General features: G+C 29.4%; 1 protein-coding gene and 1 long non-coding RNA gene across 2 annotated transcripts in view; one reads left to right on the forward strand and one right to left on the reverse strand.

Moving 5' to 3' along the window:
- The window catches only part of LOC139426913 (uncharacterized), a 236,144-nt gene that overhangs the window by 164,470 nt on the left and 53,305 nt on the right, over positions 1-18,369 (reverse strand). The gene's annotated exons all lie outside the window — the stretch shown is intronic.
- LOC107446371 (secretin receptor) overlaps positions 1-18,369 on the forward strand; it is a gene marked incomplete in the record, with an annotated part of 130,006 nt that overhangs the window by 57,887 nt on the left and 53,750 nt on the right. The window contains 1 exon segment of the mRNA XM_071187073.1: positions 16,670-16,780. Coding sequence (XP_071043174.1) covers positions 16,670-16,780 — 111 coding nt within the window.

Here is an 18,369-nt window from a genome sequence, read left to right on the forward strand (position 1 = left end):
AATCTTTCAAGAATGATTTAAAATTTTTCGTAATAAGATTGCCAGATTACAGAATATGAGAACAGAAGCGTAATAAAGTGATATCTTATGGCACGTTCTTACTGCAATACTAAGTGTGCAGGGTTGGCTTTTTGCAGGCAGAAACTGGTTTTTGCCATGCCAGTGGCAGAAACTGGTGGTTATAACCGGTAAAAACCGGCAGAAACTAAAGATGTCTATATTAGTTCTAGTAATTGCTTAATGACATTTTGTTTAAGTAAACTGAAAAATTTAACTCCATGTAACTGTAACAAACTTTTTAATTCATTGTTTGTAAATATATATTATTTGGTTTAAATTAAATACATGGAGCGCAGTATATCAAATATTTATATAAAACAAATCGGCCCCATTTCCTGAAACTTATTTTTCCAGTCAAGTTTTGACAACTACCCCAGCTGCTACATGGCGGTCCAGTTTTAAAAAATATGCAGTCGATGAAAGTTTCACAAATCTTGCTTGTTCCTTGATGGCAATGCCTGCTAGTTCTGCTGGACTTGAGAGAATCTTCTCAAATTTCTCGCTCGTGCATAGCAAATTGAGAAATTGTTTTGATTTAAAAACTGAATCAAATCTTGTCTTTTGTTATAGATTACCGCAGAGTGCGAACAATGTAATATTTGATTTTTGAATGGTGATAATTTTGTAAATAAATTGCACTTTGTTTAACATGTAATTGTTTTTTCTATGAATTATCCATTGTATGTCAAGCTCACTACCTACTTTTATGTCATTTTCTGAATTTCTGCCACAAATGTGTCAGAAAAGGGTTTCTGCCATGCCGGTTTTTACCGGTTTCTACCAGTGGTTTTAATCACCTAGGCAGAAACTTGCCAACCTTGGAAGCGCGTCTAATTTGTTAATTACCTTGGGTGGGCCCGAAAATGGATGCTCGCAAGGCAATAATATTATACAGGATAATTTAAAATTTGTAATTAATAAGGTTGATAATTAAAATAATTATTTAAAAAAAACAGGATTTACTCGTTTTAAATGGATTTTTAGCAGGAGCCAAATTATTATTGCTGCTGAAATCCAAAAATTAGGCTCAAAGAGCAATGCCCTAAACACACGAAATTAGAAGACGAACTAAAAACGGAAACAAAAAGAAAACGAAAGTAAGCTAATAGTAGATAACATTAAGCGCTAAAGCTGCAAGTAGTATATATGTATATATACTGCACCCCTGTAATAATTTGTTCTCTTACAATTCACAATACTCCTAAAAGCTGTCTAATAAACACAAGAACTTTGCTGACAACAGTTTAAGCAAACAAATTGTTAGAAGATCCAGCTTGAATAATTAAAAGCGTTAAGTATTAAAAGCTGCAATGTAGTATGTTTAATTTCCTAGAGTAAAGACCAATAGTTGGCGAGATGAATCAATTTGTGGAACATAATGAAAATGCGTTCTCGCCAGCTGTTGCCAAAAGTGTAATGAAATTCAGGGAATTAATTTTCGCTAAACAAACTCATTGTCTCCAAAAACCTTAAGAATAAAGTGGTATGCTAATGTCTAAAAAGCTTTGAAGCGTTCAGTAGGCGATAGATATTCTTCTTTCCTTTGCTTTCAAGGATTCGCTTTTGTCAGAAGTGATATTTTTATTCTAGAGAGTAATATTTGGGGAGGGAATCATTTGCATATTTGAATGTTTCTAGCACTTAAAATAGGATTTGAACTATTTAAATTGAGTTAAAATTTTCATTGCTATTATCGTTCTTAAAAGAAGTATTGATGTCAAGATGGTAATGAAATTATATTTGCGAAATTTTTTGACATGTTTGAGTTCTGTTTTAGAAATCTTTCTCTTATATATACTTTATTATTTAACACATAAAGGACTTTAAAAAGCATGTATTTATTAAGTGTCTAAAATATCTTACAGACTTCTTTCTTTTTTTAAATATTTTGTTTTTATATTTAATATGTTACCATTTTTTTTCTCATAAATGTTCCTTGAAGTTGGATTTTATATTTTGTCAAGAAAGAAAATTTTAAGTTTAAATCAATTAATGTTAAGGTATTATATATTTTTTCTTTTTAATTTTATGTGTAGCAGATAAAGACTAAAAAAAAAAAAGTTGTGATTGTCTTATTAGGATCACTGGTTGCCCATTGGTCAAATGCTTTATCTTTCTGGATTGACTCCGTTAAACGTCACAACATTTCAAATCATGGGTTGCAAAAACTGTCTCCATTGATGTTTGTCTTCGGATTGGTTTTCATATATCCTGCCTATGTACGTGTTTCAATACTTTTCCTTCTTCAGTATTCATATTTATATTGAAATCACCGTCGAGACAGTCATTATACTTTAATAATGAAAAAAATATAAAAATATTTCAAATTATTCTTATGTAAATACAGTAAGAATGACTGCTGATGAAAATAAAAAGAAATACCGCAGCGGTCACCATAGCAACGCACTGTTTACCATTACTCTCGAACACAGTTGAAAAGTGTGTGGACGCCATCAAATCCAAAACAAGACCCCTATCGGCAATGGGTAAAAAACTCTTAGGGTATGCGTTTTACCTAAATTTTAGAGCATATCCATTTCATCTTAAAGTTGTAGCCTAGTAAGATTTGCATTAGGCATGCAGAGAATGCTTTCTTCTCTTTAAATTGCATTTTTTGAGTGTTCGAATAATAATGATGGCTGTTGATTGTTTTGCTGGCTTTATTAAAGCAACAGTGCTTCTATTAGTGATAGTTTATCAGTTTGAAATTAATTAGTTTGTAATGTAAGCAATTTGATTTGACAACTGGCAAGCAATTTGAGTTCCTTCTCAATTTTGAATTGTAAANTATATATATATATATATATAAGTGTGTGTGTGTGTGTTTGTGTGTATATACAAAAAGGACAAAAAGAAGAAAGTTATGAAAAAAGAAGTTTTACTTACTGCGCATAAGCTGCAAGTAAATAGAACTCATAAAAAAGTTCAAAATGTAGAGATGATATGAAAAAAAATTACAGAACAATAAAAAACGGGAAAAAGATAAAAAAGAAAAAAAATACACAAAAAAAATTAATTAATAAAAATCCGTAAAATAAATTATATAATCTTATCATCAGCTCACACGATTATAGCCACAAAAAGGAGTGCTTTCTAACAATTTATCAATACAACCAAAGCAAAATATATCAATACAATAGCGTAAGGAGCTCTTAAAAAAATTACAAAAAATTTCACAAAAAAAAATTAGAACACATTAGTTAAAAATATCACTTAAAAACAGAAAATAAAATTTAAAGAAAAAAACAGAATAAAACATGAAACGAAATCTTTAAAGCGAGTAGCGAATTTAAATGAACTTACATGAACGGGAAATTTAGTCAAGAATGATTTAAAATATTTTCGTAACAAGATTGTCAGATTACTAAACATAAAAACAGAAGCTTAAATAGTGGGGTTTAGTTTTATAGCACGTTCTTACTGCAGTACTGAAGTACGTTTGATCTGTTAGTTACAAAGGATGGGCCCGAAAATGGATGTGCACAAGGTAATATTATACTGGATTATTTAAAGAAGTTGACAATTAATAATTATAGAAAATTAACTTTTATTTAAGAGAAAAAAATAATTAGAAACGAGAGAGAGAAAGAAACATGAATTGCCTGTTTTCCTCGTAATTTTAGCCATGAATTTGCCCGAAATGGATTTGCACATAGTAAAAATCATATAAATTAACAAATAAGTTTTTTAGTAAATTTATTTACAATAACATACAATTAACTCTTAGATTTTATATAGAATTCAATCAGTTTAGTTGGATATCCATTGTTAATTTTAATAATTACTCACAGATTTAATAATTAAACACAGATTAATAACTCTTTTACTTATTCACATTTTCATGTTAAATATAAGCGTACAAGTCGAGGTAAACGGGGATCAAGAAGTAATAGCAACCCCTTAATAGTGATAAATTAAATGTAAATTGTTTTTCTAATATGGAAAAAGATTTTAATAAAAATTATAATATTAAACCAATTAAAGATTTTGTTTTCTCCCTTAAGAAAAATGATGTATATAAGCTTCAAAATTCTCTGTTTCCATCTTGTAAAAGCTAAAATGAGTAAAATTCCCGCAAATAAAAAGAAAAATTTAGATAATTTATATTTCGTTATTAACTTTCAAAACTCCATTTTCGATAAGATCAAATTTCATAATATTTTTGAAAATTTTAAAAAATTTATTTCCACTAAAAGATTTTAATGTAATTAAAAGCTTTAAATATAATAAATCTCGTGGTAGAACTATATTAAATTATAATAATTAGAATTATATTTAATTAATTTTAATTTTTATTCAAATTGATAGAATACCACAAGGATCTAATTTTTCAGCTAAGAGTAGCTAACTTATTTTTGCACTATTATGGAAAAAATTTTGCACTATTATGGTTTTTAGATTTATTGATGATTTAATTATCTTTAATTTTCAAGATTTTACTATTTAATTAAATAATATTTACCCCCGCGGAATTAATCTTGCTTCGTAATCAGGATAATATTAATTTCAATTTTTTGGATTTGGGTATTATAAAAGAAGAAAATAACTGCTGTGTTGATTTATACGATTAAATAAATGATTTTAATTTTAATAAAAATAAACTAATTACTTGGAATTCTAATGTTTATAAAAACTTCTATTTAAATACCATTTTTAGTTAAATGAATAGAATTAAAAGAATATGTAGTAATTTTTATTTATCCAAAAAACAAATAGATGAACTCTTTCAAAATTGGATAAAAAAACAATGGATAAACCCAACTAAAGTAATTAAATTCTATATAAACTCATAGAGTTAATTGTATCTTATTATTGTAAATAAGTATACTAAAAAACTTTGTTAATTTATATAATTTTTACCATGTGCAAATCCATTTAGGGCAAATCCGTGGCTAAAATTATGTGCAAAACAGGCAATTCATGTTTCTTTTTTTCTCTTTCTCTTTTCTATTTTATTTTTTATTCTTAAATAAAAGTTAATTTTCCATAGATATTAATTGTCAACTTCTTTCAATTATCCAGTATAATATTACCTTGCCCACATCCATTTTCGGGCCCATCCTTGGTAACTAACAAATCAAACGCACTTCAGTACTGCAGTAAGAACGCACTATAAAACAAAATCCCTCTATTTACGCTTCTGTTTTCATATTTTGTAATCTGCGAATCTTCTTAGGAAAATATTTTAAATCATTCTTGAAAAATTTCCCGTTCATGTAAGTGCATTTGAATTTACTACTCGCTTTATAGATTTCGTTTAATGTGATATTCTGTTTTTTCTTTACAATTTATTTTCTGTTTTTACGTGATATTTTTACTTAATGCGTTCTAATTTATCTGTTGTAAAATTTCTTGTAATTTTTTTGAGTGCTCCTCACACTATTGTATTGATATATTTTGCTTTGGCTACATTGATACAATATTAGAAAACACTCTTTTTTGCGGATATAATCGTGTAAGCTGATGAAAAGATTATATCTTTAATTTTCCGGATTTTATTTTTCTTCTTCCTTTTATTGGAATTTTTTCTTTTTCCGGATTTTTTTTAATTATTTTTTTTTTAATATTTTTATTATTATTTTCCTTTTTTCCTTTTTTCATTGTTCCGTAATTTCCGTATATATATATATATCATNTGTTGCGGCACTTCATGTTGCGTGTGCTCCTCCTTGTCGTGTTGCGGCACTTCTGCGTGCTCGCGCGGGCCCTACACGATATTAGGCAGGTATACCAGTTTCTTTGGCTCTTCAGTGTATATAAGGATAATATATAATAAATGAAAAGAAATGAATATCAATAGTAATAAATAATTAAAATAGCAATAAATAATTAAAATACAACAAGCTGCAACTAAGCTTGTTTTAAAACAGACAATGAAATCGGTAAGAAACTTTTTGATTCGTAAAAAAATAATGTAAATTTGTGAAAATTATATATATATCAAATAAATAAAAAACTAAGCAGTTTCGAAAAAATTCGATCGAAAAAGTTTTGAAAAATATTTATGTTTAATAAATAATTAAAGAAAATATAAATTAAAAAGTCGAGCTGCTGTGAAAGCTTTAAGAACCGAAGAAATTCCCTATAGTTTTGTCTCATGCATCAAATTGTATTAGGAATTAATCCCATACCTTTTTCATCTGTCGCAATACGTAATGAAATTCATGAAATTAATTTCGCCAAACAAGCTTCTTTGCTTTAAGCGAAAACAGTATGCAAATATCTTAAAAACTATTGAAGAGTTTTAGAGGCGACGAAATTCGTACCCTTAGTTTTAAGGGATATCAATTCGTTTTGTCCCTGAAAAGCTCTTTAATACTTTTCGAGTAATATTCGAGATGGCTTCATTTGCATATTCGGATGTCACTTGAGATTAAAATATAAATTTTTATTTTTTTAAATTTAAATTTTCTTTAGTGCTTTTTAGAAAGCTCTTATAACGCACCAATATTAAATTGATAATCTAAATAGGAAGGAAACAAATGAATTTTAAGATTTCTTTGAAGAAATGAAACGATAAAGTTTTTATTTTCAAGAATTTTCAATCCTATTTTGATTCTTAGAAGTCATTATTTGCTCTCTGAAAAATAAAATGAAGCATCTCAAAACAGATGAAATTGAATGAACGCGGATATATTGAATTGCAAAAAAATTAGATATTGTTATAAAATATTATATATCAAATCTATATTACGCTATAAAACATTACGATACTATTTTACGATAGCAAAATTAAAAGTTAGTGCATCTGAAAGTTTCGCCAAGTATACTTAATTAATTTTGAAAATAGGTTCTTGTGATGCTTTCATTTCATAAATTAATTATTTTAATTATTCCTAATCGAATTTTAATTAAATTAAACCAATTATTCACTATTTATTACATTTTATATAAAAGTTAATATAAAGTATTTTATTCTTTTCTTGACAATTAATGTAATGGCTAATTTTTTGTTTGAATACCAAAGCAAAACTCATTAATTCACTGCTGCGATTAAATCGAAAACAAAATCTATCTATAACACTTTATTTCGTACCGCAAAAATGTTTCAGTTACAGGACTATACTGATTCTCACGACCCTTTTTGGCGATTAGGTGTCGCTAAATTATGTTAAATTTAAAACTGATTACGGGGTTGTCTTTGTTTTTGACTATTTAATCTTTCGATATATCGCCAACCATGCATCTCTTCCCATACTTCTAAACTGTTTGCTGGTAGCAGTGTTGCCAGATTATGCTACAAGTAACGGATTGGGCTACTTTGAAAACTACCCGCCTCTGAAAATCGAATTTGGGTTACTCGCTACTTTACGGGCTTTTCATTATTTTTCGAACGCTACAAATCTTAAAAATACACTTTTTTTTTTACTTACAAATGTATATAGATATAGGGGAGAGTCGGGTAGCCCCGCCCTGCGGGTACCCCCGCCCACTGTCAATATCATATGTATAGAATATTTTTTCAAGTCAAGGGGTCAGCGGACATTAATTGTTATATTAAAAAAAGATTATTTTCAAAGTTTCAAGTATTTATGTAGCTGGTAACATGGTAAACAATAGTTTTGAAAATATGTTGAATACAGTAGTCATGAAATTAAGAAAAATTGGTTGAATGTTTCGATTAAACTTCATTTTAATACTAAAAAAATAATTTTTTCTATACATACAGCATTAAAGTATGTAGTCTTAAGTTTAATTTGCACAAAGAAAGAAGTTTGTATGTAAAAAATTGTTCGAGTAATTACAAATTTACAAAAAAATTGGATTTCGGGTAGCCCCGCTCACATGAATGTCGGGTATCACAGTCCAATTTTATTTCGTCGATAAATGCACGGTTGCAAAGATTATTATTTTATTGCTTCAAATTTGAATGTTCTGTGCATTTTTAACAACAAATATATGTTTAAATATTAAATGAAACATAAATTTATATATTTAAAAATGAAAAATTAAATATTTTTAAAATGTAATTGATATATCCAAATTAAATTAAGTATCAAGAAATCATAAATATTATGATAAGCTATTTGCTTACTTATTTATTTTCACTCATTTGTTAACGAATCAATCTACAGAAGCATTTGAATGCAATCAAAATACAAAGTGAATTTGTAATTTTATAAGAAGTATTTTATATTAAGTTTTTCTAAGAAGAGATCAAACAAATAAGTTAATATTGAAAAACAACTATTGTTATTAATTATTGTTACTTAAATTAAATTATTTTCGTTAAATATTTAATATAAATATATTTTAGTATTATAATATATTAATATACACTAATAACGATAAAAAGTATGACATTTTTTGTTTTTAAATGATAGAATTCACTAAAAGTATATAAATATGTAATAAATAAAATAATTTTGAGATAAGTGATAAATGAGGTTTATCTATTGTCAATACATTGGTCATTCTCATTTACGCCTGAAAAAATAGCCAAAAAACACAATTTTTGTAACTGGGCGGGGCTACCCGACACATTTTGAAAAGAGCTGAAAAACATGTTTTTTTAAATTTCTATTTTTTTAAGTTTAACTATTCTTTTTTTGGTTTATTCTTTTTGCATTATTTAATTAGATGATAAAACAATAGAAACATACAAAAATGTTGATTATTACTCAGTATTATACAGAAATATAAGCAATACTTCTTAAGTGAGCGGGGCTACCCGACTCTCCCCTATATCTTTTCTTAATTTTTTTCTCTTGCCATTATAAAATGATTCTGGAAAGTCTGTTGTTTCGCTATATTTTTTAAATAGGCATTTTTTTTTTGAGCATCCGCTTTAGTTTTGCATTATTGATTTGTTTTGATGCGCGTAGTCTAGAGTCTTTCCATATCTAAGTTTCAAATCGTACATTCCTGAAAGCGCAAAGATGAACGTATAAGGAAAAATGCACGGCGAGTGTGATGGGGAAAAATCTTGAACTCCAACCATTATTAATCATTTATTCGGGAAAAATAAATTACGTGACCTTTATTCTGAGTTAAAACGAAATAATGAATTTGACGAAATTTTTAACGCAATGCATTGAAATTTTACGTTTAATTTAGTAGAAATATATACATATTTATAACGTTTTTTTTTTGGGATACAAAATGTTCGAATCCGCTACTTTTGGTGCTCCCATTCGCTACTTTTTAATCTAAAATTCTGGCAACACTAGTTGGGAACAACTCAATACTTTTTAATTTGACTTTAGATTAGGCTGGTCATGGGGGATTTATGTCCTATGACTTGTCCTTACCGGCATTATTATACAAAATTTGTTATTTCACTTCACTAAAGTGTCTTTCTGATTTCATCATAATCTTCAGTTGTGTGTGTACCATACAACTAAAACCGCTCCAAATTTCTTCATCGTATTTATAATTAAATAAAAACCAAGTTGCGTACTAAAAGGCAAAGTTAATGGAGATAAGATACTTAAATTGTAAAAAATGCCTATAACATTATTATGTCAGTGATTCTTAAATAATTTTGGTAATACCAGTATTATGGTAGTTGGTGCAGTTTTAATAGGTACTATTTTATATACAAAGATATCTACGTTAGTATATTTGGGATCCCACGTTAGTATATGTACCACAGTTAGCCTAATGGCAAGGGGACTTTAACCGTTGAACCGTCTACCTCTCAGGATATTTTACGTCAGCACTATGGTCAGTGCGAGCCTGGTGCGGAATTCGTTGTAACCATCCATCGCTGTGATTCAAACCCAGTTCAGCTCATTGTAAGGGGAACGCTCTATCCCTTGAGTCACCATGGTTTTCCAAAGTCTATTTTATTTCTATTTTATAACGGTCGAATCAATGTTTTGAGTTTACGACTACTAATAACAAGCTTAAGCCCGTCCCGCCCCCGTAAGGGGGCATCCGGGGGCACTCCGAAAGTTCGAAATGAGCGTAACAGTTCAATTACATGAGCAAACATATTCAAAATTTTCAAATTAGAGTTTTAACAAATAGGTGGAATATTAAATATGAAATCCAGAAAACAGTGCTACTTAGAAATAAACTAAGGAAACAAACATTACGACTACTAATGCTCAACTCGCCTTGTCATTTTGAACCCAATACAGAAGACAAGGAAACTCCTGGATTAAGTAGTGGGAGAAATTTACATTCGTGAAGGAAATATTGATGGAACTAACCCTTATTTACGTTACTTGTGTAGGAAAACCACGAAAACCTCCCACGGTTAGCCTGACGCAAGGGACTCTAACCCATGATTCGTCTATCTCTGAGGATATTTTACTTCATCACTGTGGTCGGTGTGAGCCGGGTGCGGAATTCGTATTGACCATCCATTGCTGGGATTCGATCCCGATTTACCTCATTGGAAGGAGAATGCTCTATTCCCTGAGTCACCAAGACTCTCCAAAGTCTATTGAAATTGATTTACTTAAACACATGTTGATTCCATCAAAAGTAATACCAATTGAACATTTTATTGAAGTTTGTAAATTAGAACGCGACATATGCAGACTCAAAAATCGGATTTCCTTTAGGAATGCCTTATACTAGTTCAACAAAAATAAACTTTTAAAACGACAAACTTTTAAAACGACAATATGTATGATACCATATCTTCCATATGGTATCATACATATTCTAAATAAAATCGACTGTCACATGCGCTCTCTGCACGAATTGAGATATGCTGAACTGGTGCACAAATATTTCAAAATGAAGTTGGATGAATGAAACATTTATCTGTCGAATAAATTGTGATAAACGCATCCAACGGAAAATTCTTTAGAAAGAACATGAATGAGTAAAACAGTTCTAGAAAAAAAAGAAGAATATTCCTATGAATGATGATGGCAACTCAATAAAGGTTGTCGACACCATCTGTTCGAGTATAAAAGAAACTTTAAAATTTGTATTACTGCAAATTCTTTGCAAAACATTTTTAAAAAGCTTTTCTTTTTTAAAGTATAACTAACATTTAAATGGTGGTTTTAACATTTTATTGAGGTACTTTACAAAAATTACTTTATTTTATCTAAAATATAATATATAAATTTATTCGTTAATATTTTTTTTTATTCCTTTAATGATATAAATACGTAAATTTATATTATATAAAAATAATTTTTTATAGCTCTAAAAGACACCACACCTACTAGCTTCGCCTGATCCGTCATTGTTTGACATTTATCATTGTTTAGTTTTTTTCTCTCTCCCTTAAAGTTTATATTTTCCGTAAAACAATAGTATAGTTAGTATTTTTCGATTTAATCTAACATTTTGTGAATGAAATTTTTATCCAAGAATCATTTTCCAATATAACTGATTTAACAACATGAGTTTATAATATTGCTTAGAACTTCAACATCTTTTATTCTAATATCGAAATTCCTCTCTACTTTCAAAAGCTTAAATTAAAAACATTGACATAGAATAATTATTTTCTCTTATATTGATTCGTTAGTTTTCTTCCTTTGTTTTACGCGGCATACGATTACAAATATTTTCTAGTATATATCGATGTAAATACGCTTGAACGAATTCTTATTGTCATAGAAACGTTTGAAAGCATTTCTAGAAATATAATCGTTTGCCTACTTCTTTTAGCCCTATACTCCGTTGCTAGAAAGATCATTGCGGTACAGAATTTAAGTAATCATCCGCGACAGTTCCTTTTTATTTCGTTATCAAATTATGCAAATATGCTTTCAAAACAATATAAAAGCTTTTAAAAGTTAAACACGTCAGACAGAAATTTAATTCGTGTTATATTTTACAATACATATCTTAGAATTATCAATAAAAAGGTTATCGTTCCGCAGTTTTACTGGAATCCTAGACTTGGTGACGTAATTCGATAAATAGGGAGAGCATTCGTTCTTGAAAAGGAAACTACTATATGACCTTGCAAAACATTGGATTCGATTAGACCACTAAAAATGTCGCGTCTTAAGCCGACATGCCCTTAACAAATCAAATGCGAGATAAGGAATTTTTACTTTAGTTTCGTTGTAGAAGAAAAAAAATCGTTTGCAAGAAACAATCTATATTATATAAAGCGCTAATACGTACGTATGTATGTATGTAAGTATCAATAAAACCGATGATATTTCTTTTCTCGCGCTGGCAACAGTTTTCATTTTTTATTGATTGGATTNTGTGTCCACGAAATATTTATTATGATTTTTAAATGTAATTTTTGTTAATTCTTCGTACTCGTTAATCAATTATTTAACGAGATTTGTTTTTTTAATTTCTCACGATTTACGAAAGCAAGCAGCAAAAGAAAAAAAAAGCTGTGCAACGTCGTTTCAAGAGTTGGCGATGTTGTTCGCGCTGAATGCTTGGCATATTTTTGGCGTGCACTTCGATGCAAACAGGCTTTCTCTAAGGGGATAATGTTTTTTTCTTATTTTGCAACAGAGTATAGAATTTACTATTTTAAAATTTTTAAATCCCGTAGTGAGCTGATACAAAAGTAAATATTTGTCTTTTTTTTCGAAATGTTTCGGCGTTGGAATAGAAATAGATATTATACCTTTCTCAAGGTTATACAACAATTTGTAATTCTTGTAGTTACAAAAACTGACTTATATTAAACTAAAAGGATCTTTAAAAAATATATAAAGACAGCAACTTGATATACTTTCTTGTAATGCCTGATATTCTAAAACTTACTCCACATTACATGGCAGTGAGTTGTATACAATGGTGACCACATTGAAAAACAGCAGGCCAGATGGGCGAGTGGTTAGCGTGCCTGACTGCGAAGTCAATAGCTGCTGGTTCGAATCCCACAGCTATTGGCTTTTCTCTGCTAGTCCAGCAGTTTCTCTCTGTGTTGTCCAGTGTTGTGTGATGTGTGAATGTAGCATAGCCTATGGACGGGCATATGTGGCAATGTGGCGTGGGTATAATGTTGATCGCCTTCGTGACCTTAATTCACAGATGCCCACCTGCAACAATAAATGAGCAACACTTCCGGCATCCTCTAAGGCGAAAAACGAAAGTTCAGTTCCTGCTGTTATTTAAAAAAAAAATTATAACTGTTGTTGCACAGCTGACCCAATTTATCGGGTTTACGACTACTAATGTTCAACTCAATAGCCNTGTGGCAATGTGGCGTGGGTAATGTTGATCGCCTTCGTGACCTTAATTCACAGATGCCAACCTGCAACAATAAATGAGCAACACTTCCGGCATCTTCTAAGGTGAAAAACGAAAGTTCAGTTCCCTCCGTTATTTACAAACAAACAAAAAAAAGAAAACCACTGAAACTTAATAGGATATGTCTTTTTCTCATCAGTGGTAAATAAATAATTGTCACATTTAAAATTCCAACCCTCGTAAATTCCGTAAATCAAATCCTTTTTTGGTTTAGAATAGTTTAAAATTTTTATTTCTATTTACGTGGTAGCGTTTTTTCTTTTATGAATGAGCTACCCTTTCTCTATGATATATGTATGCTTATTTTCTAAACAAAAAAAAACTTTTCCCCGTCTACTTTATTTCTCTTGAATTTTTAAATTTTTTTTTGTTTATTTTATAAAACAAAAAGATTTAAAATTTAGTTACAACAGAAAATAGAATTCGCTTATTTCTGAATTACCTGTTAAGACTATAGCTCCTAAAAGAAGCATTTATTTTTCATCTAAAAAGTAATTGTAATTAAAAAAAAAGCAAGTAATATTAAAAATAAAAAGTAATGTCAATTTCTACTTAGGTTAACAAAAAAGAAGTTTATTTTAGTTATTTTTTATTAAATAATTAAAAAAAATTAATAACATGAAACTAAAATTAAAAACATAAAACTAAAATTATTTAAATTTAATTAATTAAATTTAATAAATGAATTACTAGTTGAAAAAACTGTATTAACATCAAAAGTCATCAACTAAAAGTTTAAAAAAATATTTTTAACTGTCTGATGAAAAAAAAATGAATAAAACATTCTTAGATAGATTGAGAATTATTCGTTGTGTTTCATCTTCCGATAAGCCAGAGAGTGTTATATCTTCATTTTTATAACAGTTCGAACGGCTCACAGGGCCTTTGAGCCAGAAATTAACTTACTCCCCTCCCCTATGCCATAACCACTTTTCTATCCCAAGAGTCATATAAGGATACCGATATTAGTATTTCGGAACGAGTCAAGGAAAAAAAAAGAATTAACCGCTTAGATAAGCACATCTAAAGTGATACAGTGGAAGACTCATCGTCTGGCGACGGCATATTAGCTTGATGCGCCAATTGATCAAAATTTGTGCCGACGTTCGCCTATGGCTTTCCTCAATGATAATTTGGCGCATTATGTAGAAAGAAATATAGCCAAGAGTATTATGTCACATTAGAAGTGCCAATAGGGCATTTCCCCCCTTATTTCTTTCCGTTATTCGATTCTGTCGTAATGTGGATAGATTCTGGATGAATGAACTCATAATTTACCCGGTTGAAGATTATTTATGTGACGACTTTATTTTTCTCTTTTGCAATTGTGCGTGCTTGTGATTGGCCAATTATTAAACGAACTCTAAGATTCTATGTAAAATCTCAATTGGGTATAATATAGCCTACGTCACAGGTTGTGTTGTTCCTACTAAATTTAACCCATGAACGGCATTTTCTGCGAGCCTAACTTCAAGCCACAAATAAACAAACGAAGTGTTCGATCGTTTAAATAGCTGCTCGCCAGATTTTATTGCAGTATAAAGAAAAGTTATTGAAACTAAATACAACTAAATAAACAACAACAACTAAAACAAATAACAACAACTACTAATAACAATAACTAAATAAACAACAACTAAATTCCATTCGTTTAGCATTGCGTCATATGTTGTTCCTACTAAATCGAAGTAGTTGTGTTTTTTTTCATATTATACCCAATTATCAGGTGACATTATACAGCTTTATTGTTTTTACGCGGTTTGCATTTGTTTACCTTAGTGTATCAATGGATTAAGCTGGACGATATATAATATAAATTCGGTGATTGGATCAAGTAGACGATGTGTTATATAAATATAGAATATTTATTATATCATGCATTATATTGTAATTATTAGATCAAATGATTAGAAGCACTGTAGTGTTTTAATAATGACATGGCTTTGCATGAGTTTATAGGCAATACTTTTATATTTAAACATATGTGTAATGGGTTGTTATTCAGGAGATTTTTTATNGATTATTAGATCAAGTGATTAGAAGCACTGTAGTGTTTTAATAATGACATGGCTTTGCATGAGTTTATAGGCAATACTTTTATATTTAAACATACATGTCATGGGTTGTTATTCAGGAGATTTTTTATATACTTCCTATTTGTATTTATTTTAAACGTATTGCATTACAATGTTAACCCATTGATAAACGAGCGTAAGCAAGTGCTGAAACAATAAAGCTGTATAGTACATACTGATAATTAAGATTTTGCATGGAATCTCATAGTGCGTCTAATAATTTGGCCAGGACTGTATGAATCGATTTCAGAATCTATAATTTATGAAATCAAAAGTATTTAAGAAATTCGAGTACTTTATGTTTTGTTTTATATCCATTCCAACAGTTATAAAAATAAAATTAAAATGTAACCCTTTCTAGCTTACTATAAAGTAAACAATGGAACTTACTGCTAATTTTTGCTTAAATTGTTGAATACAATTAAACTGAATTCCTGGTCCATTTCTAACTAAATAGAGTGCTAAAATGTCATATTGATCTTTGTTTTTGGTTTCAACTCAAGTTATAGTTGTTTCTTGACCGCTAAAGATAAAATTTATTGCCACTGAGAATTAATGGTGAATCAAAATTCTGACCATTTTCCGACCTACTAAGAATACTCAAATCTCCGCGAGCTTTTCGGTACGGAACGCTGGATACATGTTTCCATTGTTTCCTTATAACTAAACGCAGATTTTTTTATCTACATTATAGCCAATCTAAGTTTTAACATTCCAACTTAGTTAGCTTAGCTAGTGTGATTGTTTTTTTTTAACTAGATCTTTGTGCTTAATGGCAATGCAAGCTTCAGAACAAGATTTATCGCCATATTATAGCGAAAAGGAATTTATCGACAATGTTAATTTTGACTTTTTTTTTCGAGTGGCCAATTCTCAACCACTCGATGACCATATTGGTTACATTTGATTCAAGCAAGATTTATTGTCCATCAATGCAACGACAATTTTCTGACGACAAGCAAACCAATGGACACTGTAACAAAAAGAAAAAGTTATATTTTTTTAAGTAGATAAAAAAGAAAAAAATATTTTCACTTCAGCCTAACCAAAAACAGGCAGGAAACGTAAGCACGAAAAATGAAATTGTAAGAAAAAATTTGCCCCCTGGGGTCCGTATAACTTTTTTTTTTTTTTTTTTAAACTTCATCTGTCACAGGAAGTCTATAAGCGATTGTTACAATCCTGCATATCAATTTTTTATGCGAGGCTATACTTTATGTTTAAAATATGCATTGTACTTTCAGAAAAATATGTTTAAAACTATGTGTGTCCACGAAATGTTGCTGTTGATATTTTGTGCGTGTCCGTCCACGGAATGCTGCGGATATGATATTTTGTATGTGTGTCCACGGAATGTTACTGATGATGTTTTGTATGTGTGTCTCCTATAGGTGTGTTTTGTCCACAGACATGGGATGGAGCTTACTGCTGGCCATACGCTGAAGCAGGAACACTCGTGGTCAAGCAATGCCCAGACTACATATACGGATTTAATCCAAATGGTAAATCAACACCAAATTTTTTTTCTTGTTCACATATTAATCAAAATGTTGTAATACTTAATTGCACCGGACTATTCATTCCCAACGGTGATCTAATAATACAGGGAAATTTAGCAAAATTTAATTCCTGGCTAGTGGTCATTAGTACTTTTGAGAACAGGGGCTGTTATGAAGGTGATCGTTTTAAACTAACGAGTGGATTTGTACAGGTAGCATTATTGACTTTTTGGCCGTTACAGATAAATCTTAACTTTGGATGTAATGAAATGATAATTGCCTCAAAGAAATAAATAAAATCGTTTAAAAAAATTGATTTATTAAGTATTGAGAATGGACATAATTCAAATATAATAAAGAAAAGAAATCCCTTAAAAAGATCAAGATAAAACATTATCTTAAATCGAGAATTTTAGTTAAGATTTTATATTCAACAGTTGGGACTGGTCTGCCCAAAAGCGCACACTCAATCTCCAAAAAATGAAAGTTGAAAGCGATAGAAATGTTTCCAACGGACAGTTAGAAGAATGGGAAGAGATCCAAGGTCGGTTATTTACCGAAGGATAACATCGCCAAAAATAAAGCCAATCGCCAACAAGAGTGTGAGAATTAGAATAACCATGTTACTGAAACACAGTTGTGGTAAGAAATAAAGAGTTATAAATAGATTTTCGTTTTCGATTGGTGAACTAATGAGTCTTACATTAGTATTGAAATAAAAAGTTAACCGTTGCATTGATCGATAAGAAGAGAATAAAATATTTTATATTCGCTTTCTTATAAATTTTAATAAAAATTAACTAATTGATTTAATTTAATTACAATTCGGTTAAGAATGATTAAAAAAATAAGTTTAAGAAATTAAAGAAATTTTTTAAAACGAATATATATATGTATAATATATAAGTTCTAAATGAAGATAAAACAAAGAAAAATTATAGACATATGAAAAAAGAGGGAAAATAATCAGTAAAAAAATAACAAACAGTTTAAAAAAAAAAGAAAAGGGGATGAAATTTTATTTAAAAAAACCGGGAAAAAAAGATATAATCTTTTCAAAAGAGTGCTTTCTGATATAGAAAAATAAAGCCAAAGCAAAATATATTAATACAATAGTGTGAGGAGCACTCAAAAAAAAGTTTTTACGAAAATTACAACAATTAAAATAAAACACAATAAGTGAAAATAAGTAAAAATAACATGTAAAAACAGAAAATAAAATAAAAGAAAAAGAAAAAACCGTATAAAACATAGACTATAAAGCTATTAGCGAAATCAGATGTACTTACATGGACGGGAAATTTTTAAAAAATGATTTAAAAATGTTTTCACAACAAGATTGCCAGATTACAAAATATGAAAACAAAAGCGCAAATTGAGTGCAACTTTTTTTATTATTTAGTTTTGTTTTTTTTTTAAACTGTTGTTTGTTATTTTTTTACTTATTATTTCCCCCCCCCCTTTTTTTTCATATGTCTATAATTTTTCTTTGTTTTATCTTCGTTTTGAACTTATCTAATGAGTTCTCTTTACTTGCAGCTTATGCGCAATAAATGAAACTTATTGTTTTTCTTAACTTTCTTCGTGTTTTC

Source organism: Parasteatoda tepidariorum, chromosome 10 (assembly GCF_043381705.1).
Source record: "Parasteatoda tepidariorum isolate YZ-2023 chromosome 10, CAS_Ptep_4.0, whole genome shotgun sequence".
Classification (NCBI taxonomy): domain Eukaryota; kingdom Metazoa; phylum Arthropoda; class Arachnida; order Araneae; family Theridiidae; genus Parasteatoda; species Parasteatoda tepidariorum.